Raw genomic sequence first — 21,517 nt, 5'->3', positions numbered from 1 at the left:
TAGTATCTCATAGCTAATTCTGGCTACAACTGTGTTTTATTATCATTATATAACCTTTGGTATTCCAACTTGCTAGTTTATTTACAACACTTTTAAAAATTTGACTTGGACATACCTAGCTCTGTTACTATTTACTTTACTGTATTTTTCATTTATTTACCATTTATTTACATTGTTCATATTGCCAGCATTTACTCAATGGTTTTTAATAGCAACTGAACACCAGCAACTAAAATTTTACTGCATATAAAATTTACTGCATATAAAATTTTGAAAATTTTAATGGTTATACATCACACTGACAATTAAACAATAAGTGCCCTTGAAAATATCAATGAAAATGGGATAGAGGGAAGGAGGAGCACGGGTCATCCCAGGAAGGGCTGAAAGGCAGGGGTAAGGAGGCTCTGAGTGCTAAGTGCTTGGACATCCAGCAGGCTTGTATGAGAGTGTTAGACAATATTGAGTAGAGGCAAGTGGTTTTTATCATTTGATGTGTGGTTGGAGTGTGAGCAAAGTAACATTTATGAAGGCATTCAGGGGAAATCAATTAGCCAGACTTCAGTCCTGAAGGTGGGAAGTATAGTGCCTGAACTCTGAAAAAAGGATAGGGATGTTGCACTTCAGAAGGTTATCTGAGCTGTGATGCTGACACTCGTCTGGTAAAACAGTGATTGAATGAACAATAGTGAAAGTGTTTATTTTTGGGTTACCCTACCTTTGTGAGAGATGGCTGATGTATTTAAAAAATGAAAGCAAAGTAAGATGTGTGGTATGTTTCTGTCTTTGCTTGCAATAATAATTTATCATCTAGGAAAATTACAAAAACAAAGTGAAAGTAAACAAGAAAAAGCTTCCCTTACCAAGAGCTCAGAAAAAAATGAATTAGCAGGAAAATAATGCATTGATAAACATCAGTCAAAATATATAATAAAAATGTGACCATATACTGAATTTAGTTGCCAAAATGAAACAGGTTCCAGTTTCTAATGCATTATATAAAGCACTGTAAAAATGTAGTTAATGTTTTTTTTCTAAATATAGGGTTTTATTGTTGACAGAGTGCACTGTCAACCAGAAAATATGCAAACTTCAATTCTTTTCACATATGGAACACGTGCTTAATCTCTGATTTCAGAAAAATCCATTGGAAGTTATTTGGCTATGAAGAATTCAGTCGTGGTTTTTAAGGAATATTGACATCAGACTTTCCAAGGAATCACCAGTTATGAAGATTATGAGGGAAAACCTTGAAAATATATTGTACAGTACTCTTAAATGCAAGGAAGCCCTAAATTATACTAAACACTTAATATGCTACTGTAGTGGCCATGAGGAACAAAGCAGATTTAAAAAAACAGCACTGGGTTACTGTATGGAAAACCTGTCTTGTGAAATAATCACTGAATGAGATGTCAGGCCTGAGATTGTGATGATACTCTGGATCAATACAATCATACAGTTGTGAATATTTTATTATTATCACACTGGCCGATTCCCACCAAGGCAGGGTGGCCCGAAAAAGAAAAACTTTCACCATCATTCACTCCATCACTGTCTTGCCAGAAGGGTGCTTTACACTACAGTTTTTAAACTGCAACATTAACACCCCTCCTTCAGAGTGCAGGCACTGTACTTCCCATCTCCAGGACTCAAGTCCGGCCTGCCGGTTTCCCTGAATCCCTTCATAAATGTTACTTTGCTCACACTCCAACAGCACGTCAAGTATTAAAAACCATTTGTCTCCATTCACTCCTATCAAACACGCTAATTCACTAATGTAAATTTCTTACATTGATTACTATGACTGATAGAAGACATGGAAGCCAAAAACAGATAAAAATGAGTTTACCAAAAATTGAAAGAGAGAAGAAATGGGAGTATTAATATATTAATAACCTTGTTAACGAGCAGTACTATATGAACTCTTAAGATAAGATGTAATGAATGGGAAAATTTCTAAGCTGCCTTGCTGTATAGCCCTTGTGGCTTAGCGCTTCTTTTTTATTATAATAATAATCTAAGCTGCCTTGGAATTAGCAATTTTCTGTGCTACACATGGAAAAATCTTTGTGTTGATGAGATTCACCAGTATCGCAGCACCACAATAAGTGATACCATCATTGGCATTCTACAATGTATTGACTAAAGAAAATATTATGAATGAAGGTGTCATGATAACCAATTTATAATTTATGTAGTCACTGTATATTAACTACGGTTATTTTTACGATACTCAAGAGTTACACAGCATTAGTGAAAGATAGTCTTATCAAGGGCTCAAATAAAGTAATGAATTTTTATGTGCATCTACTGGAAGATTATAGGACCATATGCTTATGTTGTTAATAAAGAACTTTTAATAGGTAAGATAGCTTCTGAAAATCATGCAACACCACTTACAGGTAAGTTATTAAAATGCAAGTTCTTATGAGAAAGAACAAGCATAGCCATAATTTACTGGCACACATGATTACGACAGTACACCAAAATTTTACATAAAAGTACAAATATTCTGAACCCGTATGTGTGTTTTGTACCACTATGGGTCAACAAATGTGTTATCTTAGCAACATCTTTTCAATTCTTTTTTATAAATATATGAACAATTCTTAAAAACAATACAAGTTTCTATTTCATTTAAATCCTCATATAATTATATTTTCCAGTTACCAAGTACAGTATTTATATGCATAAATTACATATTAATAGGAAAATGCAGATGCACTTATTACAGAGTTTTACAGTTAAAATGGATATTAAAGTAATTCACCCAAACAACAGATTGACTCCAACCTTGATATTTTGCTCTGCCCTATGCATCGGTAACAAATTCTCCCTAATTATTTTGGGACATTTGTCCTTATGCTTTCTTGTCTTCTTGTTCCACCAATGGTTAGAATGCCACATGTCAGCATTATCTTGCAGCTCACTGGATATTTTTTGTGGCCATGAGAGGAAGCCAGTTACTGACTCTACCAGGAATTAAGCAGGTCTACCTTCAAGTTTAGGAATGCTTGTCTCATTTTCTATTCTGCCCAGATTTGGCCCATATTTCCTTCAGACACCAGGCTGTAGGGCTCTACACGAACAGTAGATGTAATGTAGTTTGGTTACTACCCACAAAATGGGTATGGGACATATAATAAAAATATCAAAACTTCTAAACAATCTGATGTTTAGCTGAACTACTGTATATCTGATTAATTTCACAAATTCTTAGGTCTGAGTAAAAATTAAAAAATTTACCAAAAAATTTTACAGCACAAAGACAGTATCACAGCAGGCAAAATACATTGAATCAGCATCAGATATCATTAAAACTGAGTTAGAATTGGATACATAAGCAAATTCTATCAATATCTGATATCTCAAAAGTTGATTCACTGGCAAGCCATGAGGTCTCAATCAAATGACCAAAAGCTCCACTGAGTGGGTCATATATCACGAGAAATATTCCATTCCTTGTGATAAAAATCAAATGTTGTACAGTATCAACCAGGTTGCATTACTGATTTTATTTGCAAATTGAAAATCTGACATCTAACACTTGTTTTATCCTTCAATACAGCTCAAAAATCCCCTCTCATTTTAGAAATCATATCTTCATGAATAATAGTGTGCCTAATATAGAAAGGAATATACATGTCTGTGAGGGTTTCAAACTATTCTCTGTAGAGATAATTGACATATTACAGCAAGGATTATGATATTTCAGTATGATTAATATTCATAATGATAAGCTACTTTCCTTGTTCATCCACCTGCTAGAATAAATTCCAAGTTACATGGTACTGTACTTTGATCTTTCATTTGCTCTAATTTACAAATATAAGGAGATCACCATCACAAGTTATTCTTTGAGTGTCCAGTAAATATAACTAATCTTACAATGCATCAGTTGTTAATGAAATGCAGGACTACTATAGTAAGTGTTGTCACTGAGGCGAGTTGAAAATGTTGAGTCAGGTTACATAGCTTTTTGGACAGGTACAGCAATATTAATTCATTCTGTATTATTTTACCCAATTTTCTATTTATTATTTGTTCTTTCCTAAGGTTTGAACAGAATGACACTTTCCTATTTTCTAGGTAAATTTATAAGACTTAAAATAGAATACAGAATTCTGTAATCAAGAAAGACTTAGGCATTTCAATATGAAGTACTACAGCAGAATTTCATATCTTTGATTATTATCTGATGTTAATGTATGTATTCAGATTTTGAGAAAAGTAGAAAAAAATAAATGCCACAATTTTATACATCTTCTGTGGACTGTATTAATATTCATATTACTACTTTACATACTTACAGCTCAACATTATGGAAAAAAGTCATGGTTAAAAAATTTAACTGAAAATATTCCCCTTTCCCTCTTAAGATAGGACCGAGAATATGTGATAACTGGTTATGGATTTTTATATCACTTATTAAAAATTTATTATTGCCACCTGTTCTTTACAACACAAATAAAATCTAATTTAGCTACCAAAACTGAAAAAAATCTCTGTAAATTCCCAGCAACAGACAAGTTCAGACAATGTGGTCTCACTTTACTTTCATGCTTATCAGACATTACTGAACAATGTGCTATATAATGGATGATGTAACAATTTTAATAATCGCAGCATTCAGTCCTGAAATAGTGCACTGCCTGTTGTGATGTGATTGTCAATCTCAGATGCCTCTTCAAAAGAAAGAATTGTTAGGAATGAATAGTCTCACAATTTCTCTAACTCCTTTAACCCTTAAACGGTCCAAACAAATCGACGTTCAAATCCGTAGTGCTCCAAAAGTAGATCTACGTTTTTTTTACATATTTTCAAAAATAAAAAAAAAAAATGTAGATAAAAGAAGATCTACATTTTTTTACATACTTTCAAATGTTGAAAAAACGTATATATACGTTTGGACCATTTAAGGGTTAATCTTATTTTAATACTGTACCAGGTAACTTTGGATATTTTTTCTAATGAGATGAAATCAATGCCACTTCACTAGATATTTTGATTTTATCATGCCAGCAAATTTACTCTAATGAGTGAGACATTAAATTTTACATTTGCTTTGCTTATTTAAAAACAACTGATCTTTAAAAATACTGTATAAATATGTATATGTTATTATTATCGAAGAGAAATATCACTTTAAGTTTTACATTTATAAAATGCTGTTTCCAATCATCCACAACCAATAACAATATTATCAACAACAGTATTAAGGAAACTATGTCTAAAATTTCATCTTCATTGCATGGGATTTTTGACAACTCAACAATCTAATGTTAAAAGTTTGAATAATCGTACTCAAAGAGCTTGAAGTCGTGTTTATATAGTTCATAGAGTTTCTGACTGAGTTCGCGTGTGAGGGAAGCCATATGCTGAGCCACTAAGGATGCAGTGCGTGACGCTACTACAGGCGGGAAGTGTAAATCTCGAGGAGCGCCAATTTTCCTCAAGATGTACTCGGAATCTTCCTCCAGTGTTTCATACTTACCAATGATGTTATATCTAATAGTACAGGGATGACACAGATCAACGTACGGTGCCCAGTGCTCATTTAAACTCTGAAAACTATCCTGCCGTGTATCTATTAAATAGGATACAAATTCTGCAAATGTTACACCGTGACCATTTTTAGTGACATTTAGGGCATTTACTCCCTTACGATATTTCCTCATGATTGTCACACCATACCTTCTCTTGAAATCTGCAGCAGAGGTGGAGTTTATAACCAACTTATTTCTATAAGCAGACACTAATCGCTCCATTGGATGCCGTACAAAGAGAAACTTTGTGTAGGTTCTCAGCTTGTAGTTTAGATGTGAAGACTGTAAACAGAAAATGGACATACTGTACATTAAAACTGAGACATTATATAAATTGGACTTAAATAATATACAACAAATATGTTTTACACAAATATGTTAATAAGAGAAAATACTTATTTGTGAGTGGTATTTTATTATTTAATTAATTTGCCGACTAAAATTTCAGCACTGGAGTGGGACATAGTGCAAACTGGAGAAGAGACAGTCAGATTCCCACTAACAGTAGGCATATTTGATCTGTGGTATAAATTCCTTATTTTAATGCATGCACAAAAAACAAAACTTGCATTAATGTTTTTTTGCATCAAGATACTATCAAGAGGAAATTGAAAAAAAAAAAAAGGGAAGTCTTTGATGAACAAAACAGTTAAGACACTCCACAATATGCTCAAAATTATGACAGGTTTGGTGTATGGGCCACATTTCACAAGTGACCCAGGGGTCAACCATGTATGACCTGTAAAGTAAAAGGACACAAGTGCAACTAATGTGACATTTTTATTGTGGCAACATTTCGCTCTCCAGGAGCTTTGTCAAGCTCCTGGAGAGCAAAACGTTGTCACATTAGTTGCACTTGTGTCCTTTTACTTTACATATTGTCAGTAATTCTACCAACTTTATTACGTGTATGACCTATTCTTAAACAAGCTCTCAAATCCCAGGAATCCAAGGTTAATTTACTCCAAATAAAAAAATATACTGCACTTAACACTTTTGCAAACAATGGGTTTGCCCAGCAACACATTCTCCCAAACTAATGTTACTAATTACAAATGATGCTATAAATACAATACTCTTTGAAATCACATGTGTATGACTAAGCAGAAATGCTATGCAAGAAAGGTAGTGCTGTATGACCCCATAATAAATTCATATACATGTATTACTCACACTGGTTTTAGTTCTTTATTACTACATAGTTTCTTTTTTAACAAATTTTCTAAAATAAATGCTTTGGGTAGGAAATGACTGAGCTTAATTCAAACCAGGTTATATATTGACCTAATATATTACAGAAGCAAATTACATTATCAAAATATGTGGATTAAATAATGATTTCATCATATACTCTTGTGCAAAATTCAGCAGAAGGTATTTCACTCAGAGTATATTCATAAGTGTCAAACAGTCATTACAGTGGAAATTTATTCAAACCAAAAAATTCCACCGCCGGGTTCGTATGTAAATATTTTAGGGTCATAGTAATGGCAAGAGTGTATCTCACCCTTACAGCCCACTTACAAACACCTCAAGGTCAGACTACAAAGAGGATTGTCATAATGATATACTAATTGATAGATGTAGGCCTTAAGAATGATTTAGGAAGGCTTGATTTGTTAGTTAATAATACTATATGAATTAATAATGTAGCCTTAGACATTAATATTATGTTATGATAGGTAATGAGATTAGGTATTTTTTGGTAACTAGAATCTCTTTGTACAAGTGAGAACTAGAGGCTTGCAGTGCCCTCCTGCCTTGCTCTTCTGGCATTAGCTTCCATGGTGATAATTTATAGCTCTCAGCTTAGTATCCCACGATGCTTACAAAATATTGTCTGGCACCCAGCTAAGAACGACAGAGGCCTTCCCGACAGACTGTGGATAAAAATCTGTGTCAGATCTTGTTTGTGACTCATTCAAGTATTTTTTCCATGTCGGTGGCCACCAATTACTGGGTGAAACACAAGAATAGTTAGCTGCGGTTAAGGCAGGCTGAGGCCCACACAAAGGTACCTAGCAGTCAAGACTGCTGAGTAACTATCCTTTAAATATTAGGCCCAAAGCTAGTATCTCTTTGTATGCACAGAGATCAGTTAGGGAAACCCCAATAAATTCAGGGACCCTCAAGGTGTAGGCTGAGGATACTAATACATTGAACTGCTTGCAGGAACCATTTCTTCTGTGCACGTGGCATCTTTGAGAGAGAAGTCATTAGAAACTTTGATTAGCCTGGGTAGAATCAAGGGGTTTCTAGTTAGGATAGACTCCACAAATACAAGTTTGTTCTAGTTTGTGCATGGAGACAGGAATTTCCTGCAGGGCAGTTAACCCTCTAAAGAAGCATAGCCTAGAGGTACTTGTAAGGACAGGACTTGAGGAGTCTTGTGTTATCTGTATCAACAATTACCTTCATGCGTGTTCCTGACAGCCTGGTTAAAACACCCTCTTCATGTGGAACATGCGAACTAATGTTGAGTGGGTTGGTTTTGTTGGTCCGTCCTGACAAGATCATCATCATTCGCTTCCAGTTTGTGCAGGCAACCTGAAACAAACATAATGATGGAGTTTTAAAATATAGTACTGTTGACATGTTGTATCATACATCAGTCCCTGATGCTATACTACCACCAGGTACATTATTCCAATACAGTACAGTATATATATATATATATCAGCTAAAATGGGCTGTTTGAAAAAATAGACAAAATACACAATTTTCTTGAATATTATATTTTAGTATTTTTAAAATCAGTCAATGACCCTTGTATTGATAAGCCAACCAGGTACAGTATTTTAAAACTACTTGTGCACTATAGTACTGTACTAATATGAATGACAGTATTTATTCTACATTCCTTACCTTAAACTTTTATCTTCTATTTTAACATATGAAGGAGTTTGCTTGCTCTATATAAGCAACTTCTGTATACCTACATCTTCCATTATACTTTTTAAGGCAGCATTTATTCTAAGTATAAATTACAGTACTGTATCATTTTATTGCAAACTAGTGATGTCTGTTTCAGAAAGGTAGCAGCAAAAATACATACACAAAGAAAGTTTCTTTAATTGGTAAAAGGGGGGTAGAGGAATTTCAGTAGGAAGTGTAAATGATAATAGGTCTGGCAAATCTGAGAGAATCAGAACTAAGGAAGTAAAAAGGGCATACAAGTGCATAAATTCAAGAATTATGTGGATTAAAATAAGGGTGGGATGTGAGAAGTTGGTAACAGTAAGCATTTATGTGCTCAGGGAAGTGGGGAGTGTTGAGGAGAGAGACATTTTGGGAGGTGCTAAGCGAGTGTTTAGGAAATTATGAACCAAGGGAGAAAATAATTAATACAACACTTTTGTATCAGTGTGAACCATGGGCTTTGAATGTTGCAGCATAGAGGCAGTAGAGATGTCGTGTTTGATGGTAATACGTGGTGTGAATATTATGTATATATTGGCAGTTTGGAGGGATATGTTGTGTATCTTTATACGTATATGCTTCTAAACTATTGTATTCTGAGCACCTCTGCAAAAACAGTGATAATGTGTGAAAGTGTTGAATGATGATGAAAGTATTTTCTTTTTGGGGATTTTCTTTCTTTTTTGGGCCACCCTGCCTCGGTGGGAGACGGCCGACTTGTTGAGAAAAAACAAAAAAAAATTGGGAATCTGGAAATCTTCCTCAGAGGGCTGAGGAAGATGTGTTGAGGTGCTCTGGACAATTAGAGGATGGAGAAAGATACGAGGGCATACATAAATTTGGAGTGGAGGGAACGGGGAGTAGGGGTTGTCCCAGGAAAGGTTGGATGAAGTAGATAAAGGAGAGCTTGAGTGCTAGGGGCTTGGACATCCAACACACTCACATCCTTGTGTGAGTGTGTTAGAGAGGAGTGAAGGCAATTGGTTTTTTATTATCTGATGTGCTGATTGAGTGTTAGCAAGGTAACATCTATGAAGGGATTCAGGGAAACAAGTTAGCCAGACTTAGAGTCTTGACTCCTGGAGGTGGGAACTACAGTGCCTGCACTCTGAAGGAGGGGTGGGAATATTGAGGTTTGGAAGGTCATCTGAACTGTAATGTCAGCATACTTCTGGCAAGACAGTAATTAAATGAGTGACAGTTAATGTGTTTTCTTTGTCTGGTCATCCTACCTTGGTAGGAGACAGCCAGGGTTAAAAAAAATAATAAAGAGGGAGATAAGAAGAGTTTTGCAACCTGAGCTGAGTTACCTTGGGAACATAACAATAGATAGCTTTGTGCCTTTCATCCAAGAGCAGGTTGTAGAGGTATTTGCGGGCACTTAGAAGCTTGGTGAACGACCTGACTTTAGTATTCTTGACATGGAAACATGCGAAGTGCAAAGCTGCCCGTCTGCTCCTCTGAACCTCATCCCAGTCAGCCCACCAAAAGTCTTCTGGGTCTTCTACAGGAACGTCACTCACCACAGCGAAGTCGAGACCACAAGAAAGGCAGGAACCAACCGTGGGAGGAGATTGTGATGCGTGCTCTGTTAAGGAACTTATCACCTCAATTTTTTCCATTTTAATATATACAGTAAATTGTCAATGTTTGTGATGAAATTCTTATATAAAATGTTTTATAAACTAGAAAAGAAATAGTGCTCTCTCTCTTAACTACAATGAGGGTTTTACAGATATTCTGGATTTGTTAAAGAGAATTTCAAGTTAAGCATATCTAAATACTGTATTTTATTACTTGACTTTCTTGCTAGCTTCACTGGATATTTATTGCACGTACAGTATTATATTTTTTATATATACCTAACAGTGATGTATTTGAGCAAAAAACTAAAATTTCATTAACAACAGCAACAATATACAAACAAATGTACATATTTCTTTACTGATTTCTACGAAGATTAATAATAACCCTCAGCACATGTATAAATACCCCAATTCAATTGGTGTTGCACACTAGATGTGAGGTGATCATTATTATTATAATCATGGGGGAGTGCTAAACCCATAGGATTATACAGCACATGTTGGGGGGGGGGGGAGATGGAAGGTATTCAGGCTTAATTCAGAGAACTGGAGCACAGATCTAATTCCCTAGATCAAAAGCCCCTCACCAGCATCAAGGAACACCCATGAGGGGTAAGAGGTGATCAGTCCTTGAAAACATAACTTCAAAGATGGTCAGTCCCAGCCTTGGTGTGTTCAGCCCAATAGATTCATCAATAAAGAAACTTAGCTAATGCACATATTTTATTGATCTACTTTGAACTGAAGACATGAGGAAAACAAGAGTTGTTGTAATTTGTCTCCCTCTCTGCTACCCGTTAAGATATATCTTTAAGACAGTAATTTGGGTTAGATATATATGTATTTATTGATGTATATTTTGTCTTCAATTTTCTTTTTTTTCAACACGTCGGCCGTCTCCCACCGAGGCAGGGTGACCCAAAAAGAAAGAAAATCCCCAAAAAGAAAATACTTTCATCATCATTCAACACTTTCACCTCACTCACACATAATCACTGTATTTAATCACTGCAGAGGTACTCAGAGCACAACAGTTTAGAAGCATATACGTATAAAGATACACAACATATCCCTCCAAACTGCTAATATCCCGAACCCCTCCTTTAAAGTGCAGGCATTGTACTTCCCATTTCCAGGACTCAAGTCCGGCTATATAAAAAATAATAACCGGTTTCCCTGAGTCCCTTCACTAAATATTACCCTGCTCACACTCCAACAGATCGTCAGGTCCCAAATACCATTCGTCTCCATTCACTCCTATCGAACATGCTCATGCACGCCTGCTGGAAGTCCAAGCCCCTCGCCCACAAAACCTCCCTTACCCCTTCCAACCTTTTTGAGGACGACCCCTACCCCGCCTTCCTTCTACAGATTTAACTGCTTTCCCTGTCATTCTACTTTGATCCATTCTCTCTAAATGACCAAACCACCTCAACAACCCCTCTTCAGCCCTCTGACTAATACTTTTATTAACTCCACACCTTCTCCTAATTTCCACACTGCGAATTTTCTGCATAATATTTACACCACACATTGCCCTTAAACAGGACATCTCCACTGCCTCCAACCGTCTCCTCGCTGCTGCATTTACCACCCAAGCTTCACACCCATATAAGAGTGTTGGTACTACTATACTTTCATACATTCCCTTCTTTGCCTCCATAGATAACGTTTTTTGACTCCACATATACCTCAATGCACCACTCACCTTTTTTTCCTTCATCAATTCAATGATTAACCTCATCCTTCATAAATCCATCTGCCGACACGTCAACTCCCAAATATCTGAAAACATTCACTTCTTCCATACTCCTTCTCCCCAATTTGATATCCAATTTTTCTTTATCTAAATCATTTGATACCCTAATCACCTTACTCTTTTCTATGTTCACTTTCAACTTTCTACCTTTACACACACTCCCAAACTCATCCACTAACCTTTGCAATTTTTCTTTAGAATCTCCCATAAGCACAGTATCATCAGCAAAAAGTAACTGTGTCAATTCCCATTTTGTATTTGATTCCCCATAATTTAATCCCACCCCTCTCCCGAACACCCTAGCATTTACTTCTTTTACAACCCCATCTAAATATATTAAACAACCATGGTGACATTACTCGACTCGACTCGTTTGTTTATGGTGACATTACACATCCCTGTCTAAGACCTACTTTTACCGGGAAGTAGTCTCCCTCTCTTCTACACACCCTAACCTGAGCCTCGCTATCCTCATAAAAACTCTTTACAGCATTTAGTAAAAAAGAGAAATTGAAAACCTACCAGGCTACGAAGTCAGTGTTGCGTGGCAGGCAGTGTGGCGAGAGAGAGTAGACAGGTCAACCTACTCATTAACTCATTTTCCCCCCCAAAAACTGGCCTTTTTGCGGTTAACTACAGTTGGTATCCGAACTTTTATAAGTGTTAGTTACCATGAATCCAGATAAAAAGAAGGTGGTTAAGAGAGCGATCACTACTATGTAATAAAGCGAGGGAACTATATAAACTACAGTAGTTATATTAGTAAATATCATACAGTAGTAACATGCTGACAGGATAATGTGTAATTCCATATTATATTATCATTATCACCTGTATTAATGATGCAGCGGCCTGGAGCTGTGCTTTATCAGTGACTAACAATCTCCCCGTCAAGCTGAGATGATGACCAGTAGTCAAGGTTAGGTTATAGGTAAGATTCGTCAGGAAACAGGACAAGTGTTTCCTGACACGGGCCTTATTCATGTGATGACCCGCAGCTGGAGCTTTTGGTCATCTGACCGAGGCCTTCCACTGGCTTACCATTGCATCCCTTTAAAAATTAATTTGATTGACCTTGTATAGTAGTCAAATTTCTACTATAAACCGTTCCTATAACTTTTGGTTCCATTTTGGGCTGAGTGGAATTCTAAACTGTACCAACAAAATTTTTTATAATAACTTCTGTCTATTTATCCTGAGTGAAGAATTTATGTTCATGGATACCTTTAAATGTGAATATTTATTAGCTAGGTCTGATCCGAGAAAGATCAGATCAAATCTAACTGTCTCATTCTCCAAGCACTGCATGACCCTTACGTATTTATCGCTTCGTTACAATTGTAATAGAGTGGATGCATACACCAAGGTTGAATATTTGATTGATTGAACTTTAAATTGGCTAATAAAGGGATCCATAAAAAATAAATTCTTCACCAAAATCAAGGCATCCTTCTTGAAGGCCAAGATTTATTTATAATGGTAAATAAGTTGAATATAATAGTTCAAGACAGAGACATAAGTTGCTGGGTAAGGAAGATTTGCAGGGATGTGACCTTTACTGCTAGGTGAACTGGAGTAATAGGATGCCTGCCATTATTATAACATGGAAGGCACTGAAATAGCCTAATACATGGGCTGGTTGCAGTGAGCTGCCCTAAATACAATACTAATTCATCAGGCATTATTTATTGTCCTCGATGAGATATTTTTAAGTGGTTGCCCGAAAGGTTTTTCTTCCACCAAGGTTTTCATTTATAACTTAAGAACGCAGTAATTTGTTAATGCCTCATCCAATCGGCTTCAAACCTTCAACGCCAATAACATGAAAATGCAGCTTCTGAGTGCTTCATACTTAGTGCTGGTATATTTTGGGATATTGGTTTCAGTGTGATAACTACAGAATGCTTCTTCCTGTTAATTTCAAAATCGGTACCTGATGATTCAGATTGGTTTTGGCTTGTGCAGGTGCCAATTTTTAATTTTTATTAAAGAAATTGGATATTAGTTTCCATGTGATAAATTGTGAATGCGTCTTCTGATGACGTTCAAATTTTCAATGATAATTTTTAACTGTTAGAAACTAGCGCCACACTCTATACTAGGTTAGGTTAGGTGAGGTTTGTCAAGAAACAAGACAAGTGTTTCCTGACGCGGGTCTTAATTATATGATGACCCGTAGTTGGAGCTTTTAGCCATTTGACCGAGGCCTTCCGCTGGCTTACCGGTCTACCCCTTTAAAAACAATTGGTTATGATTATAACTATTTTATATATACTCTATACTATTCCTATTGCCTGCATTGAAGTAGAGGGCTCAAAGCATAGGAGATATGGGGAAACTTCAGATGGCAGTGACTGAATCACATTTAGTCTTCATGACCCCTCAAGGGAGGTTCTTTGATGCTGGTGAGGGGCTCTTGATCTAGGGACATTTATCTGTGCTCCAGCTCCTTGTATTAAGCCTGAATACCTTCCATCCCCCCCTCACACAGGCGCTGTATAATCCTACAGGTTTAGCGCTTCCCATGATTATAATAATAATAATCATAGTCTTCATGTGGGAGCAGGGGTGCAGAGCTTCAAATTGATTTTAGACTAGGTTTCAGTTCGGTGACCTTCAGATCCCATATCTTGATATTTCTGGCGAGGAAGAGTTTCGCCAAGAAAAGTTGTCTGACTACGACCCATCTTCCACCGTCAACAATTATAAGCATCTGGTTTTTAACTACAATGTCTCCACTGCCTCAAGTTTTTTTCTTCCCTTACCGCCGATTTGGTTATTAGCAGTTAAGTTTGCGTAAGAGTGGATAAACTTAGTAAAGTAGCCTAATCTAGAATAATATGTAACTCTGGTCTCTTGCTTAGATCGTACAGAAAATAACGCACATAAACTCTTTAGAAAAAATATATGGTGCATTCTGATAAGCTGAGCATATAATTCAAAGAACAGGCGCGTCAGCTACCATGATCACCTGGGATTTTGTTTTAAATTGTTGAAGTATTTCATAAAATAAAAAGGTGTGGTATTCACCTAGTTGTACTCACTGTGCCGTGAGGTATCTACTACCAGAAACAAAAATCATTATCTTCAATATGACCAACTTTTGGTTAAATGACGTCAAGTGAAAACACTATTCTGAACTGTGGTTCAGAAACTGACAGGCCCAGTGGTTCAAGTCTCCTGTCCATCTTTCTGTTTATTCACTGACAGTCGTTTATTACAAGACTTTACCTGAGTTCACTATCCATATGACGACCCGCTCAATGTAACTTTGGGTCATGAGACCGAAGACTTCAACTGGTTTATCGGCCCATCCAGTGACAGATAGTTTGTCACATCTTAGGCTATTTATAGAAAGAAAGCGAGGAGAAAAGTTGCAGATTCAATACGGAGGTCACTGCAGACTGGATATGCGAGCCAGGACATGTGGAGCAGGCGAGACCCTTTCGTGAAGTTTCAGGTGTCTACGTCGGGGGCGACATAAGTTAGTTTGATAGTTATATTATGCGCCCCAAACCCATCCAGTAAATGGTAGTCAGAATATTAGAGGCACACAGGGTCTGGACCCCACTATTCTGTTAGCTAGGAAAGTTATAGTAGTAATAAACTGAATACGAGATACAAGTTTATTGGACTACACCACCGGTCATCCTGCGAGTGAACAAATCGCTATAGTAGCTAGCACATTTCAGTCCATTGATATCGCCACTGGCGATATCAACGGACGGAAAATAATATAAATTGGAGGATGAGAAGGTGGAGTTGGGTATCTTATTATATGCTACACCACGAAAACCAGATTCAGCAGTAGGGGAATGTCTTGCCAAGATACCTTGTGAGGTCGATCGATCTGGGGGTCAGGAACGGGGGAGAGGGGACTTGGGGTAGGTTATCAGGAGGTCAAGAGAGGCGAGTCACGGGGTGGCGAAGGACATTTAGTGAAGTTAAGCTATGTTGAATTTTCAGTAATCAATAAGTAAAAAAAATAATAAGTTTTAACCTATGCAAAAAGCCGATAATCCCAGGTCACATCACCCAAGTCTCATTACTGTAGGATGAACAACAATAAATTATGACATTAGACATGAACTTAAACATAAATCTTACTTTCAACAAACCCGTACACACAAATTTATGCCCCGGTTGTAAATCACGTAAAGATTCTACTAAATATGAGGAAAAGGGAAAATTATAGGTATAAGTTTGTGCTAACTAGCAATTTCTGAGTCGAAATTTATTATAATGTCGATATATTGACAACGGTTCCATGGGACCTAAACGAAACGAGCAAGAAAGACACATTCCCACTAGTCTTTTAATTATTATTGTATTCAGGGGAAGACCTAAACCCGTAGAGGTTATACAGCGCCTGAGAAATGGAAGTCAATCAGATCTGACTCTAAGAAAGGGAATGGCTGTTCCTGTTTCTTGGATCAAGAGCTCTTCACTGAGATCAAGGCACTTCCACTGAAAAGGGATTTCTAATCCGTATTGCTGTATTCGACCTCATTACATACATTTTTGTGTATCTTGGTTGTTAAATATGTTGATATCGCATATAATAACCCTTTCAGACAGTGAAATTCAACATGAAAATTATTTAAACTAAATTTAACATATGTAGGCCAAAACAATCAACGCTACTGCCGCCTGGATTCGAACCTACGTATATCCTGTCGTTGATAAAGCAGCTATAGAGCGGTGACTAGACCAACTCAATCAAGAGCTCCATAATAAGGATGGAGAGTTCCACCATCAAAGTTACTCCATCCCTTCCATCCCCGGAACTACTCGCATTAATAAATTAATACAATCATTATAATACCACTAAAATTCCCCAGAATGGCTCAAAGTTATAGGATGGCTATCTTGCATGAATGTCTTGAGATTAGATGACCTGTCGAAATACAGTGTCAGCTTGAAAGCATTGCAAGCTTGCGCTCGAAGCTATATTCATATCCACGCTTGCAATTGGACATTAAACTGCGACAAGGGTCTGTATATTAAACATGCTATATATAAGTTAAGAGATACATATCATGGTAAAAACATAACAGAAATTTACCTCTCAGTACTGATTCTAGCATGATATAGTTTACCTGAAGGTAAGGAGATTCTTACCTGTTGGTAGTGGGTGGTATCGGACGGTGGTGGTATCAATGAGCAGGAGATAGCATATAAGGGAGGGCAACGCTAGCACCGCCAGGATCAGCCTCAGTGACACCTCTCGCACCATCACCCTCGCACCACCACCACAACCACTGCCACCTGATCCTCAAAGATGATACCCAAGCTTCTATTGATGATGGCGGTGATGCTACTGCCCCCGTCGATGCCACTTTATTCTTGATGTTCCTGCTGAGTTCGCTGGCTGCTGTTTTTTCGATAGTTCTTGTTCTATTGTTGGATGTACTGTGTACTTCCAATTACACACGAGGGCATGTGGTGGAGCACAGTACTTTTAATAATTTTGCAACAGTAGCTGAGATCTTGCTGACCAGCTAATAGGCAAAAACCAATTAACAAAACTTGTGAAGGGAAATTAAAATAATTAATTTAAACTACGACAGCTGGAAATGAATATCATGCAAAAAACGATAAACATGCAGCAATAGGTACTAAAAGAAATAACGGTATATAATGAATAGTAGAACAAAAAATAGGAACAAGGGTACTGAATGCAGAGTGAACTGAGAATAAAATTTTGTACAGTGCAAATGAGTGCGAGGTTGAGTAAGCAGGTGAATGACCTCACAGAACATTAACAAGAGAATGTGTAAATATCTTAAACATTTGAGATTTTAAATTGTATACTTTGTGTTAGGACGGGTAAGGAAGGGAGTGTTATGAGCAAATAATGAATCTTGGGTCGCCATGGGAAGGATTTCGATATGTTTGTGCTTGTGATGGAAGCCCACTCAGAATTATCCCCTTGACTTGATTGTCTAGGTGTTAAGACTGTCAAAGAGTGTAGTGATTGCGAAAGACGTTGAGTGAATTTGTAAAATATGTAATGAGTGCAGGGACGGCTGGCAAGACGAGGTGAAAAACCTTAATGTTACAAAGTGAAAGGAAAGATCAAATAGTGCGGTATAAGTAGGGATAGGGTACACACACAAGAAAGATCATCAAACATCAACTGCAGCAGCAGGTTGTGTCCATATGATGACGTAGACGAGGCCAGTGATAATAGTGAGACGAAGGCACCATCACACCGTGCTGTTCCTAGCCTACGACTGATTCTTCCAAGCCTGGTACTGGCTTCTCCACGTCCAAGCCTACAGATGGCTTAGATACTTCCAAGCAGAGCTCTTCCTCAGGCATTTCCCAACGAACCGTTAGCTGAGGCTCTTGTTATTGATTAGGACACTTTTTCCAATATATACTTAGGCACTGGAGCGGTCACGTCAATGACCAATTTTAGGTACTTTCTAGTTTACCTCAGATTTCCTTGAATCACTTGTCTGAAATACAATCCTGACTTGCTTAATTAGGTCTCTCCATTTTAACTTAGTAAGGGGATTTCTTAACTTAGAAGACAGCCTTGATGATGAGGCATCTGCTTCTACATTAAATATTTTTTTGGCCTTTTACTTGGTCTTTTGTTATACATATGTTTATGCTTTCTTGGTTAATTTTGTTATTAAGAACGTAATAAACCAAAATATAAAACTTTCCATTTCTTACTCGACCATGCAAATTTTCTTTGAAATCTCCATGTATATACTTAAATAAGATTAAAGCGAGCCTCTAGACTGTTCATTTCCTCTGCACAAACTGTTATTGAAAGATACACACACCGGTTCTCTTCCTGTGTCTTTACGTCACTCTTAACCGGTTCACTCTTTATTCCTGATTTCTCACTCTTAGTTTTAAGAAAGTTTCAGTATGGTCACGACACTCATCCACTCTCATGTCTTATCTGCACCGGGGAGGGTGAGATGTCCCTTGGTACAGGGCTGTGGTAAGAAATTAATTATTAATACAGTATTGATTATATATATACATATGTGTGTGTGTGTGTGTGTGTGTGTGTGTAATAAGCACTAATCAGTGGCACAAACAAATCCACAAAAAATAAATGGGAAACAACAGTTTTTAGTTTTGTATATTTCGGCTTACAACTGAGGCCTACTTTAGTAGTCTTCTGAAGAAGTGAAGACAATGACGAGATCGCCACTAAATTACAGACGCCTGGATGAATTTACCTCTGGGTATGCCCAACGAATGTAATATACTGCATAAGGTGGCTTTTATGCCAATGATTATTTTTTTCCTGCGGAGGCAACGATGTACAAAACTTTTGTACATCATTCTTTGAAACAGAAAGAAAATATTTTTAACCCAGAAACAAATGACATTACTGAAAAAAAAATCTGTTGGACGCATTACGCAGTAAAAACCTTGTAAATGTCTCCCAGAAGATTAAAACACTAGGTATAAATTTAATCTTAAGGAACTCGTGCATTTTTTAAACCTTCGCTGAGTATATAATAATAATAAGAACACCAATAATAATAATTTTTAGCACCGGCAGTCTCCCACCGAGGTAGGGAGGATCCGAAAAAAAAGAAACACTTTCACCATCACTCACTCTATCATCGTTTTGCCAGGGGCACGTCAATACTACATCTCAGATGCCCCTCCGGACTCCAATATCCCTACCTCTCCTTCAGAGTGCAGCCACTGTATCTCCCACCTCCAGAACTCAAGTCCGGCTAACCGGTTTTCCTGAATTCCTTCATAAATGTTACCCTGGTGACACTACGACAGCGCGTGAAACCATAAACACCACTTGCCTCCACTCCTATCTAACACGGTCACACACGCCTGTTGGATGCCTAAGCCCGTCGTCTGGACACCCAAGAGCTAAGACGATGGAGTGGAAAGAAAAGTGTGGGTAATCAAGCTTCAACTGAGGAAGAGGAGGATGATTCCCAATTCTTTGGATGAATAGATCTTCGCCTTCACCAAGGCACCCTAATAAAAGGTTTATTTGTGAATTGTTCCAGCCAAAGTATTGTGAATTTTTATTATCGATTTTTGCTTTTAAGCTTAGTTTGGGTTAGTGTAGATTTAATTAGGTTATATTGTCCTCTATCAATAAAAATTAATGAATTGTAACTCATTACAACGGCGATAAATGAAATAACACATTAAGAGCGATAAAAACTCTAGAGGTGCGAACAGAAAACGGGGAACACATCCAGAACGTTTATCAGTCAACCATTTGATTGTCTTAGAAACAGTGGAATACTGATATTGGAAGGCTGGGCGAGTTCTTTGATGACCGTCTGGCGACCTTGTGCCTGCATTGATATTCAGCCAGTAGGTATAGTATATTTCTAACCGTTCAAATAACAGTACAGAGTATGCTTGTGTAAGATCATTAAGTGTGTCTAGGCTAATAAATAAGGCATAGAAATAAAATAAAATTGAGGACCATAGAGTTACAATTTGGGATACACAGGAATGTGGAGGATAATATAGGACTGCGTATGATCCTTGTTTGATCCTAGTGGAGCGAGTAGGATCAAGCAGGCTTTGGTGACAGTGGGGGCCTTCCTGGCTAGGCACTGCTCTCCTCGCTGCAGGAGATCGATGACTCCAATAAAAAGGCATGCAGTCAAGAGCCCTCTGTTGTTTCAGTGCTTGTGGTGGTGGTGATAGTTGTGGGTGTGGTAGTTGTGGTTGTGGTAGTTGTCATTTGTGGAGGGTGTAGTAGTAGTTGTGGTATCCTCAGGAGAGATGAGGTACCGCTGCTTCTACTACCGCTGGGAATAAGTAAGAAAGGCTCCTGCGTCAAGGAATTGGAACTACCATCCTCCCCTTTCTTGGGTCGAACCTGTTTGCTTCTTATTTCCCTGGTGTATGACCCCTACAGGTATAGCGCTCCACTCCAAATGTAATAATAACAATGGTTGTGGTGACTGCGGGGGATGGTGACTATATTAGTGGTGGTTCTGGAAGTTGCCGGTGGTATTAGTGGTGTTGGCACCGCTGTAATTTGCTAGCAAAATCACCTGGCATAAGTCTTAATTATATGACAAGTCCTTGACTCATAGTCATGTAGTTTCCGTCTAATTTTCAAATTCAAATTCATTATTTTTTAAAATATTAAACAAAAATATAGTTTTTTTGGAAAGTCCGTAGTGGCTGTGACAGCTGTGGTGGTTATGCCAGAGGTAGTTGTGATACTGATGGTCAAATGCGGTATAGTAATTGTGGTATTGGTGGTTGAGTGCGGTATGGTGGTTGTGGTACTGGACAAATTATGAGGTTGTGTGTGGTTTAGTAAGTTGGTTGTACAAGTGGCGACCGTCGGTGGTAACTGTAGTAGTGTTCTTGACGGTGGAAGATATATATCACAGTGGTAATATGTTATTTGCACATCAATAAACTATGTGTAATCTGTTCATAAAGCTTACCTCCGTATGTAACATAGCCTAGCCCATTCACTGAACAACATATAATTGTTATTACACCTACCTTTCTAAACAACGTTAACACTCTCTGAAGAACGAGCTAGACCTATCACACGGGATGCTAGTGGTGAGGGCTTACCTATAAAAGTGAGTAGTTTTAGCAACAAATCTATTGTCACCATCACAGTACACTGGGTTATATATATATATATATATATATATATATATATATATATATATATATATATATATATATATATATATATATATATATATATA

The 21,517-nt window shown here is 37.3% G+C and overlaps 1 protein-coding gene across 2 annotated transcripts in view; it reads right to left on the bottom strand.

The window, feature by feature from the left end:
* Window positions 1-1,632: 1,632 nt before the first annotated feature.
* Window positions 1,633-21,517, bottom strand: part of LOC128701559 (carbohydrate sulfotransferase 11) — a 31,123-nt gene continuing 11,238 nt past the window's right edge. For both annotated transcript variants that reach the window (XM_053795311.2, XM_053795310.2), the window contains exons 2-5: window positions 16,935-18,772; window positions 9,779-10,056; window positions 7,962-8,096; window positions 1,633-5,831 (exon numbers count right to left, since the gene is read on the bottom strand). In XM_053795311.2, the coding sequence (XP_053651286.1) occupies window positions 5,286-5,831; window positions 7,962-8,096; window positions 9,779-10,056; window positions 16,935-17,049 (1,074 nt within the window). In that variant the 5' untranslated portion in view covers window positions 17,050-18,772 and the 3' untranslated portion in view covers window positions 1,633-5,285. The remainder of the gene's footprint in view (window positions 5,832-7,961; window positions 8,097-9,778; window positions 10,057-16,934; window positions 18,773-21,517) is intronic.

Source organism: Cherax quadricarinatus, chromosome 78, assembly GCF_038502225.1.
Source record: "Cherax quadricarinatus isolate ZL_2023a chromosome 78, ASM3850222v1, whole genome shotgun sequence".
Classification (NCBI taxonomy): domain Eukaryota; kingdom Metazoa; phylum Arthropoda; class Malacostraca; order Decapoda; family Parastacidae; genus Cherax; species Cherax quadricarinatus.
Note: the sequence above shows the minus strand (reverse complement) of the source record. Positions and strands in the feature narration are given on the sequence as shown.